The following is a 16,087-nucleotide window of genomic DNA, read 5'->3' as shown; positions in this document are numbered from 1 at the left end:
CGTAGGTAGGTATAAGAGAATTTTCTTATGGTTAGCATTGCTGGTACTTCAGCTAGGTGATAGTGTCTGATTTGTTTATTATATATAGGTAATATAGATGCGGAGTACCGCGTTCGTTGCTATTGTACCTAACGTATTCATTCATGATATATATTACTCTCAATAGCCGTGTAAATAAAAATGTCATAAAAATTTACAGAGGGACAGGTCATCAAGTAAGTAAGTAAGGTCTAGTAGACTAGCTGGTTGCTTAATAATTGTATGTATCAAATAAACTACTCAAACTAAAGTTAAATTGCATCTAAATATATTGTTAAATAATTGAACATGTCCATTGACCTCAATGTGTCTTTATTTGTTATCACAGCAGTTACACGCCGACAGATTGTAATATTATGCGAGCGTAGTCTTTAGTTCCATTTAGCGAATGTAAATGTAGGTAAACAAAACGATTGTGATTATGTTGAGCGGGGCAAGGAGACATCGGCTCATAGCGCCCGGTCAAGGTATCCGGGCCAAAGGTCGATGACAGCGCCGTCGCTCGACTCACGCTGAGCGATTTGATTGCCGCCAAAAATTACACAAATACCTATTTGCATTCTAAATTCGAATTGAAAAACAAATTAAATGAAAACAACCCTGACCTGATGACATTGACTCGTTTTCCGATTTGGGCGTCGTGGGTGGCATCGGTAAGGGCATCGAGGGTAGCGCTTGCGTAGGCTGTTGTTGCTGCTGCATTGTGCATGTATTTCCGAGCAAGGATTGTGCCGTGTTATATGTGATGCCCTCGTCGTAACTCCAAAGCTCGAGCCCGCCATATTCAGGCGAGGCGAGTGACTCTGGCGACATAACCATAGCCGGCGGCAAACCCAGAGCTGAAGAAGACGTCACTTCGGACGAGCTATCCTCTAGCATACGCAGCGTCTGGAAGCCTCCGTTGTTGGACCACCGGCGTCTCATGTCGGCGAGCGCGTCATACGCTCCGGTATCCACGATCGACGAAGGACATCCTCCGGAGTAGGCTTTCACTTCACTTTTTCCTCGCACTAAACTATCTAACCGCGACTCTATCGACATGCACCATTCGTCTACGCGGCGTTGAAACCAAACCGATTCGTTATCCACTGTCTCGACTTTATTCCACACCGATTAAATTAAAATAGTAGCTATTGTAACAATAGCTTTTTGTAGTAACAATCACTCAACAGGTGAAAAGAGCACGCGAGTCTCACGAGTTCTTCCGATGGATGTGATGACAGAAGTTACCGACCGCGTTTGCCGTAAAAATAAGAACGCTCCGCGAGCGCGACCGTCACCAACGAAGTACATAGAGCGAGCGAACGAATGAACGACGCGACCGCTCTCACTACTCACTGCCACGGTCGACCGTGACGTCACAGCTCCCCGCGTACCTCCCAGCCCCCGTCGACGGGTGGCGCGCAGCCGTGGGCCGTCCGCGTCCGTGGCACAGAAAGTCAACTCACCAGCGACAGAATGTAGCGCATCGAGCCACTGATAAAAGACCCTTCAATTTATGTTATGAGACTAAACTTGTTCTATCAAAACATTTCGCCGATATTCGTTTGTTACGTAACGTTTGTTTTGAACTTGGAAAAGTAATTTGTAATTAATTTTGGAACGCTATTCCTTCATTTACTGTTGGTATTAAAATATGCTCAAAGAAATATACTTTTTTAATATATTATGTATATATTTTTGCTGTTATACATAACCTCCCTTAGGTTATGTTATAGAGGAATATTTAAGTAAGTGTAATGTAGGTACATTTTATAATAAAAAAGATTATACTCCTCCCTTTTTATTTTCAATGTCTTTCAGAAATATTTTTTGTTAATAAAAGTTACAATAAAATATAGAACAATATTCTATGGTACTATATATTTTTTTAAATCAAAAATACTTTATAAGTAAAGTTAGTGGTACCCCATTCGTCTTCCTAAGAAGTGCCACGAAGTTGCACTCGACTGGTTTTTGTTTAATTCAAGCTGGAATATTAATTAATCTATTCGGAATATTTTATGTTTCCCGGTATTAGTTCCAGAAAGAAATTAGCAAATGAAATTGTCTAAATATTTAGGTGGGCTCCTATTTTTACTTTCTTGTACTTATTATAATGAACATATGTGATGGTTTTATTCGACTTCTAAAGTATAATAGGTCCATAACTGACTTGCTATGTTATAACAACGTTTCGTGATATCCTTATAAAAAATGCGATCTCTTTATAAAAAATAATAAATAAAAAAAATATATGTATAAAAGTGAATTTGCTGATACTATTCATAACATCTGACAAGAATAATGTATTCTTTAGTAAGCGCTGTTTTTGTATAATCAATTCTTATATAAAGCCATGACATAAATTGTAACCATAGTAATAAATGTTAGTAGGTATACTCGGTAGGTATTAATTGAGTAGATTAAGTATTTTTATCACAACAACTAGAACATGTGCATGTCTCGTAGTTCGCGAGTGACACAATAACATGAATTTCAGGTGTCCTCCAAATCTAAAATAGCACGGTGACCTAAATTGCTGCATTCAGGTTATCTGACTCCACAGCGATTTATGAACGTTGCCCAGCGCTGATGACTTTTATCAACATTCAATTCAGTTATCACAGGTGTGCGACAACTGGTTGATCCGTTGTTCTGTTTACATTACATTGCGCAGATTCCGCTACGTAAATAATTGACGTACCTATTGTGGCAATATAAAGCGCACAGCAATGTATAGTGTAGTATTTTTTTGTAATTTGTTTAACGATAAGATTAACTGTACAAGAATTGTGACTGAAGACAGCCGCCATCAGAGATGATCATGATTGCTGGCTGGTAGTTCGCGTCACCGCGCATCACGTGTTAGCGCGGAGCATTGACCTGTTGTGTTTTGGAAATATATCGCTACACCATCTGCACAATTGTTATAATATGGTTGGTATCCATCATTCAATAAATATCTTATCTCGGCTAGATGTGAGTAATAACTGTTTATGTATTCTTAATGTGAAAGCCACACAAAGTTACCAGTTTCAATTTATTGTCAATTTAGCAGGCCGGCGGTGCTACGCAATGTGTTTTCTTAATTTTTTAAATATCCATCATTCTTATTGCAAATTGTTACATACTTACCTACGATCATTAGGCGATATATTTTATAACAAGATTACCTATCTTTACAAAAGAAACTCCAATGATAATTCTTTAAACTTAATTAATTGTGTTTACAAAATGAATTGTAGCCATATTTTATTTTAGTAGACGTAATATTACTGTTACATTACATTAAGCAAAACAAGAAGAATTAAGAATAATGTTTATAAATGAGAACTATCCTTAGAGAAAAACTATAGATAGTCTACCTTTACTGAACATTACATTATCATACTTACATATAACATATTACATACTTATCTATACCTATTAGACTACATACCTATAAAAACACAAAAGAAATAGTTATACCTATAGATAAGCCAGAGATTAACTTGTCTGTGAGAATGAATTCTGGTGGAGATAGACAAGATTCAAAGAGATAGGTATTTTTTTATTATAGTCGTATTTTACGACGTTCGTTTATTATTTTTTCCTTGCTATTATAAGTACTAACATAATAAATAATAAGTCTTCTAAATTTTAAGAAGCTTTGGATAGAATAATCATTTAAGGCACAGTAGTACAACGTAGTACAGACTGTCTTACCGTAGTACTTAACTGTAAAAAATGTAAAATTAGTTGTTACATTTTTTCAGTCAAAATACGACTTCATATTTCAATGACATTGTATTTTAGGTACAACGAAATTGTCTTCAGAGGACCTACTTATCTACAAAGACACTAATTAATTCAATACGGCTTATCGTGCACTAGCTAGCTGCTTTTTGAGCTTTTACAGCAAGCAGCTTTCAATGCAAAAACAATTTTTAAGTAATCTTTTAATATTAAAAATAGTTTGATTGACAGAACAGCTAAGTTCTGTGTATTTTATTATAGACTAGTACCTACTTAAATAATGCAATCGTTGTGAGATTTAGGGAGTAGATAGGTATCTCTAAAATATTTTGTTTGTTTGTATACGTTAAGTCCCAAAATGTAATAAATATTGATGATACCATATGCAGTTAATAAGGATTAGTATCGTTTCTATGTTAATTCATTCTATCGTCACATCGCATTTTGTATTATGAAACCAAATCTTTAATTATCAACACCAGTATGGTTTTTATTAATTTAGTGTTTTCTAACAACTGCTTACAAGAAATGCAGCGCTATAAATTTAGGAGTTTTATTAAAGAATTGATACCTACATACCAAATTGTGTCCAATTTAAAAGTGATTCGCCGAAAAAGGCGTAAGCATGAAATAAAGCGATCTCCAGTGTACCTTGAAATCACAATCCATTTAGTGGTCATTCGATACAAAACATTTCGTAATGATGCCGCCAAGAAACAGCTGAGTGGAAAAGTGTTTTTGTTTTATAAACTAGTAAACGCCCCGACTTTGTTCATTGGAATTAGATCTATTTCTGTGGTAAATGATGGTCTATAGACATCTAGCAACACATCGGTGGATACTTAAATACAGTAATAGCGATGCGTTTGCAAGTGTACCTATGGACAGAAAGTATTAAAATTCTAAACACTTCTGTTGCTCCAAAAAAGACACCCTATTAAACTTTTATTACGCGTAGATTCAAAATAATTAAATCGTATTTCATTTCTTAATTTCAAAATAATCGTTATTAAAAATGGCCGTCGAAATTATTTTATTGAAAAATATCAATTAACACCATTTGAAAATTATAAGAAAATATTCCTTTTATCTAGTCATACTAATAATAGTATAGGTACGTATAAAACAAATTGTAGATATGTAAGTACTTGTCATATATGAATACGTTATAAAATATTACTATTTCATTCTCTTTTATTGAAAAATAAAGTAACACAATAAAATATTTACATATATATTGATCATAAAATAATTATTATATAGTATATATAGCATACCGTCTTGATGCTCATAGCGATACTAACAGTATAGATTACAAATTACTAACGGTAATATAAACAAATTTATTGAGTTGGGCAATATTAATTAATTTATTAAAACATTTTCATTGTTGGCTGTACGGAGTATTTGTATAGTCGTGATGTTGACCAGTCGTGCGTGCAGTAAAGTGCTCGATTGGTTCCTCTTTCCCCCCGACCACCTCACCGGCCCCTCCAGCGCCTGTCTCGTCCTCTTTCCGAATTACATTGCTGACTGTTTACATCTCCAGTCAATCTTTTTGACAACCATTTGGTTATACTACTTATGACTATTTTAAATAATTACTCTATAACCGCGTTAGAGCGTGGTATGACAAGCGTACAAATAAATAAAACTTAGGTAATTTACGAAAACACTGTATTCAGTGGAATGGCAAACAAGCTGACAGTCCACCTGATGGTAAGTGACAACCGAGCCACTATAAGTGAACAGCACCATGGATAACACGATATCATATGACCCTGCTAATATTGTGCCATGTACCATATATACTAATCACTATCACATCTCACTCATTAGAAACAGCTTGCTAGTTTTATAAGGAAGCTGCTTGGCGGCAGAAATAGATATAGAAATCTTGGTAACACTTCAGTGTCTTTCACTGAGTATATTTGAATCCGACCTCGCATGGAATTTATCCCTCTTTCTGTGTAAAGTGTGTAAACTTTTATTGTAGGCGGAATATTTAATTTGTTACAAATTATTGTTACGCGATTTTGTCTGTACCATCTTTCATCACCTATTTAACCTTGTAAATGATTTTTGAAATAAAAGATGGTATATGCTCGTTCTGGTGTTACAGTCTATCTTCATGTCTTTCATTAAGGTCTGTTCAGGTGTTTGATCGTGAAAGGGCAGAGAGACAGACATACATATTCGTAATTTAAATGAACTAAATTATATTCGTAAGAAAGTATAATTGTTAAGTTGTCTTGTAAAGGTAATCTGCGATAAAAACTCGAATCAAAATGTTTCTATGTTGAATGACACGTAGGTTCTTCTGTCAAAGTAACTTTAATATAACATATATATGTAATCGAAAAACTTTTGTAGTTCTTTTATTGTACTATATCTATCATAATTCTAGATGCTGTTGGTAATTCGATACAGCCTTGTCTCTAGCGGGCATAAGCTAGGTTTTTTATTGCGTCAGAACTTTTTGCTTGGTTTCTATTAAATACAAATCTAAGATGAAATTGATCGATCTATCGACGTCCATAGTATTCAAGGCTATTTAAAAACACAAGTACACGTATTGTTTTTATATAATGCCTTTGGTTAGCTCGTCTAATTGCTATTCAATTCTATTCATACTTTTCTTATGTTTATTGATATCTGAATAATGTTCTACTTTGAAATAGAAATACAAATAACCTTTATTCAAATACACTTAATTTATAAATACTTCTGAATAGTATTTTTCCACGCAATAGCTGTAGCCTGTAGCTCCTTTAAACAAATGTTGTTTAAAACTTTTTGTCTACTTTACTTTTCAACAAAGGAACGTAATATATAGTACCAATTCACAAAAGTGAAACATTAACTAAATGGTTACATAAAATAAATAATTTGTACTGATCGGTGGATATTTGTTTATTTTAAAGTCATAAGGATATCAAACGCCGATAATATCATAAATTTGCAACGTTATATACTCGTTTGTTGATGCACAATAGTTATTTGCTGTATTTATCACAACACCGCTTTGTCAAATATGTACCGACTTATAAATGGCGAATACTTACATACCGAGGAATGATTAATGAAAGCAAAACTTGGCTCGACGCCATCCACTCTTTTGTAGTGGTTTTGGCGGAAAAAAAACAGAAATAATTAGTAATTATTATTAATTGTATTTACCTGCTCGGCCAGCGACTGCTTGCACAGCGGTACACCAAAATTCACAGGAGTAAATAGTTTCTTACCTGAAACAAGGCAAAATGGTTACGTTAGTTTATGCATGACAATTGTATTTTTTCTAGATTGCAGCTGTGGCGGCTGGCGACATTAAATTACGGTAGAATTAACGTCAGCACACTGTAATATCAGTTCATTGCCCCCAGCTCACATGGATGATTTGCTTTGAAACTTATGCCATTTCATGACCGCAAGAAAAAACTTATTTATCAAGCAAGATCTGCGATGGTCCAGCATGACGAAGTGTGGCTTTCTCGGTAGAGCGCGTTTGATATAAACCAACTGCTTTGAGATGTGACCAACCGGTTTGAATTTTCCTTAAGTTATTGCACCATTTAGAACTGACTGGGTTGGCGTCGTTGTCGTGTTTTTACTAGCAATGTGCAGGCGCATAAAAAGTGGACTCGGCGGAATGGTCCGCGTAAGCGCAATTAAGACCAAGGTCTTCGGGTTATCAAACCCATGTCGGCGACTCGCTATGTCGGCCGTGCCTCGCTGCTGGCAAAAAAATGTAGCGAATAATGAAGTCGATGGTATTAAAAGATAATAGCTGCGTTAACACGACGGCTGCATAGCCTTAACTGACCGTACCAACTTCATTCTGCGACACAATAAGAAGAGTCAGTCATCAGAACAACACATTTCCATCTTGCATGAAGCATTATGAATTCATGAAAAAATTTCGAATCTAGTTATTTCTATAAATAATTAAAGTTATTTTTATTTTATTGAATGTTTAGTTTTGATAAGATTTAGAAAAGAGAACAACATTTATTGTTTTACAGAATCTTCAATAATTGGTTTCGTTTACTTTCATTAGATAAGTCGCTTTTTACGTGAAAGAGCAAGACGTGTGACATATCTTCATCATGTAAGAAAAATGTTTTACAACAATTATATTTCAAGTAATAAGATATGAATAAATATAAAAAAAAAACTTGAAACTCTTATTCGTTTTTCTTCTAAAGTGCTTATAGTAAAATTCAGTCTCGTTTTGATTCTGGTATATCACACTAGTAGGCACAGAATTAAGTTAATCCTATTTATAATTTAAGTAATGTAAAAGTAACAATAAACTCCTTATAATCTATGAACACTTTAAATATCGAGTTGAAGAATTACTTTCACGTTATTGAGACTAGTGATGTGGTGTATTTATTAATAGGTACCTACGGGAAATTCCAGAGATGCATAGTAGGTCAGTGAATGGATCTGGCTATAAGCCACGATAGTACCTGGAGGAAGTCAAGGCTACGATGCGTCTATTGCATACAGAATGCTGAATCCTGTTCATTGACTCCCATGCACTTGACAGACGCTGATGTCATTCGCATTACTATGACCTGCTAAGGAACCATGTTACCGTTCTTTCAAATCACACGATTACTTAATGCAATCCAGACAGTGTATCTTGGAGATAAATTAAATTGAGCTCTGAGCTGAAAGCTTTAGATTTACTTTCGTCTGGATATTTTTCAACGATATGTAATGGCATAGAGTCGGAAAGCGCAGTCGTTGTGTGGTAAACTTAAATGCAGTGGCCAATAATGTATGACGAAAAACTTATGTAAGAACGTTTTTATTATATGTAAAAAGCAACTATGAATTTGGAGGAACAAAAGTGTATATTCAGACAACATTTTATTGCCGATATTTAAATAAATAAGAATCTATCTTGTCTTTGAGATTTCAAATGATTTCTTTTTTTATTGATTAATCTCTAAAATAATTTATTGTAAAATATAGCATGTTACAAATATACATATAGTCTGTACTAAAATTGAAGATACTTATAATAAAAAGAAATATCAGTTAAAAAAAAAACATTATTAATGTACGTACATAAGATAGATACATCATAAAGTAGGCACCTGAAAGACAACGGTGTTGGCGATTATAAAATATTGAATTCGTTGGTATGGACAATGTCTCCTTTGTAAATATCACAACGTGTCTAAAGAAATATTAATCATGATTAAAGTCAGCGAAATGTAATAATTGGAACCGGCAGTGCTTTACGAGCTTATTTACGAGTTCCCTGCGAGAACAAGTTATTTTTGCAAGAAAACAAACTTAATGTGAAATATCGATGTTTGTTTATGCTGACTTTTTATTAGAGGCCTGAGTAAACAGCCTCATGCGGAGCAGTCAGGAAATTAACGCTAATATTAGAAGTTTCAAGGAGCAAAATGAACGTTATAAATCTTTATTTAAGGAAATTTACCTAATATAAGATCATATCAACTTAATTAAAGTTCACAATGTAGATAGTCGTAAAAATATCCGTGTTGTGTCTTTATAGTAAGCAATAGAAAATGAGGGAAATTAAGGATCTAAGATTTTTACAAATTACAACTTATCTGATGGTAAACAGTTACCGTAGACTATGGTCGCCTGAAACTCCAGTGTTATACGTGCGCATGGGCGACCTTTTAATATAGCCTTTCTATTATAATTGTACATTAATATAACAATTACGGATACTAATTTATTGACTTAAATATATTGTTTTATTTCAATTACTTACTGATTCGGAGAACTACGCATAATATCAGTATCAGTTAATTCATTAAGTCAATCCATTCCCGAGATGTTATCAATTTGTCAAATTAATCATTACATTAATTTAATTGTTTACTCATAGTATAATGTAGTTTAACGCAAAATTGGGCAAACGAAGCGGTGATGAGCTGAGAGTGGGGCAATTTGGTATCGGTGATTCCGAGGTCAAATGCTGTAGAAGGAGAACCTCTTTATGATGAACTCAGGACATGGATTAGTCCCGATGGTGCCACAATAAACGAGATAGATTTTGATGTTTCTGTGATCAATGCCGTCAATATTGGAAGTGATCACCGGATGATAAGAGGCACATTGAATCTGAATCTGAAACTCGAACGATCCCGACTGATGGAATCTACGCTCCGCCCTATACCTATACAGATCCAAAACCCCGAAAGCTTTCAACAATTGCAAAACCGTTTCGAAAGCCTCGTTGACGTGGACGATTACAACAACAGGTAAACTGTCCGTGCGGCTGGGTCTATGCACTTCAAAACCCGCCGCGCAGAAAGAACCGGAAAAATATCTATCTCTACCCTCAAATTGATGGATGAAAGGCGAAGTTAATTCTCAGTATCGGCAACTTAGCAGGCAGATCTCTAAGTCCTTGACTCGTGACTTACGCCACTTTAACACAAATTGTGTAAAGGAGGCTATTGAGAGAAACAAGGGCTCAAAAATCTTTAACAGGGATCTGGCTGCCGGACAGAGCCAGCTGACGCGACTTAAGACGGATGACGGCAGGATCGTTTCGTCTATTTTGAGGGAAATTGAGAAGTTCTATGGACAGTTATACACGACAACACGGGCACCTGTTAACAACACGGCGAAAGACCCTAGAGCCAAATTAACCCGACACTATACCGAAGATATCCCGGACGTCAGCCTGTACGAGATTGGTATGGCTCTTAAACAACTTAAAAACAACAAGGCGCCGGGCGATGATGGAGTTACTGTTGAGCTTCTGAGGGCTGGAGGTAGACCTGTTCTACGATCCTCCAGAGGCTGTTCAACTCCGTCATCCTCGAGGGCAAAACGCCTCAAGCATGGCAAAGGGTGTGGTGGTTCTGTTCTTCAAGAAGGGAGACAAATCGCTTCTGAAGAATTTCAGACCCGTGACACTGCTGAGACATGTTTATAAGTTGTTTTCTAGAGTCATCACAAATCGTCTCGCGCGCAGGTTTGACGACTTCCAGCCTCCCGAATTCAGTACCAACCACATTCATACGCTGCGGCAGGTAATTCAGAAGACCGAAGAATACAACCTGCCACTTTGCTTGGCGTTTGTGGACTATGAAAAAGCCTTTGATTCGATCGAGACGTGGGCTGTGCTACAGTCTCTCCAGCGGTGACAAATTGACTATCGATATATCGAAGCGTTGAAATGTTTGTATGAAAACGCCACTATGTCAGTTCGCCTCCACGACCAGAATTCGAAGCCTATCCAACTGCAGCGAGGTGTCAGACAAGGCGATGTATAATTTTACCGCTATATCTTCAAGCTTACTGGAGCGGGCTTAACATTAACGGCGAGTTCAATCACCTTCGATTTGCCGACGATATCGTGGTCATGGCTAGATGGAAGACCTTAGCAAAATGCTCGAAGACCTTAAGTCTCACAAGGAGTATATGGACAAGACGAAAATTATGTCAAACGTCCATGTCGTACCTGCTCCCGTTTTTTATTTGTCGATCACTACGTATACTTATATCCAGCTATTCAATTTCGAGAAAGAGGTCAATCGTCGAATCCAACTCGGATGGGCAGCGTTCGGGAAGCTCCGATATATCTTTTCGTCCAAATTTCCGCAGTGTCTCAAGATGAAGGTTTACGACCAATGTGTGTTGCCAGTGATGACTTACGGAACAGAGACGTGGTCGCTAACTATGGGCCCCATCAACAAGCTCAGAGTCACTCAGAGGGCAATGGAGAGGGCTATGCTCGGAGTTTCTCTGCGTGATCGAATCAGAAATGAGGAGATCCGCAGAAGAACCAAAGTGACCGACATAGCCCGAAGAATTGCGACTTTGAAGTGGCAATGGGCAGGGCACATAGCTCGTAGGACAGATGGCCGTTGGGGCAGTAAAGTCCTCGAGTGGCGACCACGGACCGGAAGACGCAGCGTGGGAAGGCCTCCAGCAAGGTGGACCGACGATCTGGTCAAGATCGCGGGAAGGCATTGGATGCGAGCAGCGCAGGACCGATCGTCGTGGAGATCTTTGGGGGAGGCCTATGTCCAGCAGTGGACGTCTTCCGGGCTGCGATGATGATGATGATGATGAGTATAATGTATCTATATATCGATTAAATTATACTATTTATATCTCAAGAATAAATTAACAGATTTGTCGATTAAATTGGAAATAATTGCGGTCAGTCTACCAGAATAACCATTAAAACATGGGAATAATTATTTTTCTCATATTTACATAGACAGACATTTTGGTGAAGATGAGTTAGTCTTTGAAAATAAAGCAGAGTTTCTTGTCAGTTCTTCTCTGGTCAAATTATATTCGAAATTGCCGGTAGATTTTACTTAACATTCGCGTTTGTAATAGATCTGCATTAATAACAATGTTTTGATTTGGGATACAAATGTTTCACATTAAAATTCCAGCATTAAAGTAATGGCTTTTTAATAATAGAATATAAATAGAAATAAACTATTTGCTAGACTCAAATAGCAATTGGGTCATAGCAACAAGATGGCGCGCCGGCGACCGTTGTTCAGCGTGCGTGCATTGGCTACCGATGCATAGTTGCGTAATGCATTGTCCTAGCGCAGTATTAGGTGCGATGACATAATAATGAATGCAATTGGGTTACATGTACTACCGGTATGGGTATTTTGCACGATTCTTTGGACCATTATAAGACCACACAACGTTTTAGTCTATAATCACAATAGTTAATTGTGGTGACTTGAAAACGGAGGATTTATAGATGTTAATAGGCGTTAAAGTACTAAATAAATATTTTTTTCAAAATAAGTAAGGAAACGGAAATACAAATAGTACCGAGCTCGCAAGTGTAAAGTATGAGTAGCCTTTACACGTCATCAACATTACGAAAGATTGCGAAATATGTTTATTTTGTCCTGAGACAAAATTAACATATTTCGCAAGGACTGATCCTCGAATTCTCAGCTTATTATTATTCTTACAGCCTTTAAAAACATAAGAATAGCTTTTAATTTCATAACCCCAAAACCGTAACTGAAGCATAAACAACGAATTTAACAACTAACATAACAATACTGAAGCATATATAAAGAATAGACGTTAAACTATTCATGTAGGCCATTTTTTCTTCCTCGTAAAGTTAAAGACCTCGAATGTAAACACTCATTTAACCGTCAACTTCCCCTAGACGCAGAAAACAAGAAAATAGCGCATAATATGTGTTTTCAGCGGAATAGCCGTGTACAGCAATTTCTCACGATCAGTAGGAAACAATAAGTCGAGAAACATTTATTATTTTTAGATGCTTCAAAATGAACTGCCTATTTATTTCCTTGACATGTACCGTGTCGCCTGTCACGGAATACGTTGACTCCAGCCCAGGGAATTTGCCAAAAAGCACAGACTAAGAAGTTATAATAGGAATAGAGTGACGGTTGCAAACGTCTCTGGCTTCCTTGCCAACTTTGCAATTAGACAAAATAATTATTTTTTATCATCCATACCACACATGTGGTTACTTAACGAAACGTTTTTTTCGTATATCGCTTTGAGATCATAGTTCTTATTTAGATTCCCAATTTAACCAGATGTGATGAATGATAGATGAGTTGGCCTAATACCTAGGTTATTTAAAGCTGTTATATATTATTTATTTTTTATAATAATTAAGCCATCTAGTAATTCTGTTTCTTCGAAGATCACTAACGAGGTAAGGTTACATTTACGAAGGCACAATAATTGCAGTGTATGAGTTAGATATCAAAGCGGACTACCGCGAATAGCATTGGAAGCAGTACAAATTGAAGGTAATTATATCTAATTGCAAGTCACGGTCATGGCCAATAAGCACCAATAAGCAGTAACATGGGAAGGTGGACTGAAGGTTTACCTTTGATATCCTAAGTTGTTATTAGTAACGAATAAGAAAAATACAATAGGGTCACAATTTTCTATTTAGAAATTGAAAATTATAACAAGCAAAGACATTTGTAATTTTATTTATAATGAATGTTTTATTGTCGCAAATTGGTTATATCAGATATACACGATATATCTACTCAATATATTCTTGTAGAATTTATACAGGAATCCCAGTGTAACCTATTAAGGCATTGCCAACAAACGGTTTACGTTAGACACCTACGTTGCCCCACTTATGCTGGACACCCGCCAAAGTCTAAGCAATGGTTTTTGATTTAAGTACGATCATCTCAATTTGCATAAAGGTGAATATGAGTGGAATTATATCGCATCCCTTTTAAAAACCGATGACTACTGAAAGTAATCTACCTACTACTGTATTATAATAAAAGCAACGTTTGAGGAGGTTAATTATTAGAGGATTCATGGATGTCTGTTGCTCATTCACGCAAGAAATTAACGGACAGATTAGAATGAAATTTGGTATGCAGGTATCTTAAATTAAAATATGGAATACTTTTTACCCAATTCTGTTAGTGTAAAGATTTCTAAATTATAGAATCTGATAAGTAATTTTAAGAGTGGAAATAAAATAAAAAAATATTAATTGAGGATATCATCCATAGGTATTTGTGTACCAAATTACATTCAATTTTACATTCAATTCACATTTAAGCGTGATTGAGTTACAAATATCAATCATTCTAATTTATACTAATATTACAAACGGAAAAGTGAGTCTGTATGTCTGTTTGTTATCTTTACATGAATAACTGACTGAACGGATCTTAATAAAATTTACTATGCAATAGATTGTGTTAAAAGCACAAACATAGGTTATCTTTTATCTCAAAAAGATAGACGAAGCACCAAGTTACTTTATAAAGTTGAAATCATCATCATGATTCAGTTTAACTGGTGAGCTATAAATAATATAAAAAAGTGAGTGGTAATATGAGAGTTGTATTGCTAAAGCTGGTTTGGTACAAAGCATACGTCGCCATAGTCGTTCGGGTCACGGGCACGTCCTATGCTGTATTTATAGGATCGTAACTTGTAGCAACGATCGGCGGCCGCCACAAAACCGGCTATATTACCACCGACACTATTGTTCCAGCTAGGTATAAAAGCAAAATGGTCGCTCACCAGTCGCGCCAATAAGCGCAATTGTTTGAACTCATTCTTATACTATAGAACTTGAGAGTTACTGCCGCATAGCTTTGATTTATCGTTACATTTCCTACATACACTATGCATCTACAATAGTTCAATATGCGTCACTTCGAGGGGAATTACTTTATCAAATATCATATCTGTTTTTTAATCATAAATACAGAACAGAATGTTAATGAAAATTTAATATATATACCATAGTGAAAATTTGAGAAACGAGTATATATTAAAATTAAAACCTCCTAATTATCTACTTTAATTATTAGGATGGTTTGTCTCTTTCTTACAACCTTGTCAGTTCAGTAGTTAAAATAAGTTTACTATACGTTTGACCGTCTTACTAAAAAGAGAATTAAGCAATACTATTATACAATTTAATTTAAGAATCCCTCAGGCTCCATGAGTCCTTCCATTTTTGTCATTAGAATATTTCAATAAAGAAACTATGTATAACATTACATATAAACAAATTGATTTAGCTTAAATATATTGCATAGTGTAGCTAACATCCCCCTTAGTTATTGGATCGAGAGCGGATCTCTCGAGGGTCGAAATTTTGGTACGGATATTGCGAAATGTCTTCGAAATGTAATTTATCGGTGATGTGAACCAATGAGAGACTTGTAATTACGCCGGCACATAAACAAGGTTCGATGGCGAAACCTTTTGACTTTTAATTATTGCGCTCAACCACAATAGCTCAGTTCGCCTGCTGCCTGCTCTGAGGTGCCCTTTAATCATGTCTTGTAAATCATTTGCGAGGCGTTCAATTCAATGTACAATCCAGATGGAAATGATTGTTACTTTTATAACTTAGGTACTGTTTTCTCAAAGAGAAATTGTTTTGCGGTGTTCAATAACGTCTGAAGTAATATAAAGAGGAATATTTCATTTTTGGTTTGAATAAGTTAAAAAAATTTAGGATTGATTTAAAAAGTCCTTCATCTAAATGAGTTTGATTTTAAATGGGAAGCGTCGGAGAATAAAGTTTGAATAATGTTATACTTAATGTTACAAATACACAGTTATATACTGCCAGTGCATCTTTAAGTTGAGTAAGACATTTAATAGTCTGCATTAACCATTTGTGAATGTTATTTATGGAATAGAAGCCAATCCAGTAAACACTTTACCTTTATTTTTCTCTTTTTTACTTCACATAATGTGATTATTTTTACTGGCTAATAGGTTCTAAGCTATATCTTAACATACTTAACCTATAATGACTAAATTAGCTGACTCAGTCTTGGGGATT

The 16,087-nt window shown here is 35.7% G+C and overlaps 1 protein-coding gene across 3 annotated transcripts in view; it reads right to left on the bottom strand.

Moving 5' to 3' along the window:
• The window catches only part of LOC131850730 (ecdysone receptor), a 262,866-nt gene that overhangs the window by 36,524 nt on the left and 210,255 nt on the right, over nt 1-16,087 (bottom strand). The window contains exon 1 of one of the 3 annotated variants that reach the window (XM_059201072.1): nt 645-1,350. The exons of the other annotated variants lie outside the window; for them this stretch is intronic. Within the exon in view, the coding sequence (XP_059057055.1) occupies nt 645-1,080 (436 nt within the window). The 5' untranslated portion in view covers nt 1,081-1,350. Of the gene's footprint in view, nt 1-644; nt 1,351-16,087 lie in introns of those variants that run through there. 3 annotated transcript variants of the gene reach the window in all.

The sequence above is a fragment of the Achroia grisella genome, unplaced genomic scaffold (assembly GCF_030625045.1).
Source record: "Achroia grisella isolate CSIRO2021 unplaced genomic scaffold, CSIRO_AGI_Agris_v1 utg779, whole genome shotgun sequence".
Classification (NCBI taxonomy): domain Eukaryota; kingdom Metazoa; phylum Arthropoda; class Insecta; order Lepidoptera; family Pyralidae; genus Achroia; species Achroia grisella.
The sequence above is the reverse complement of the archived record's forward strand: the minus strand, read 5'-3'. Positions and strand labels throughout refer to the sequence as shown.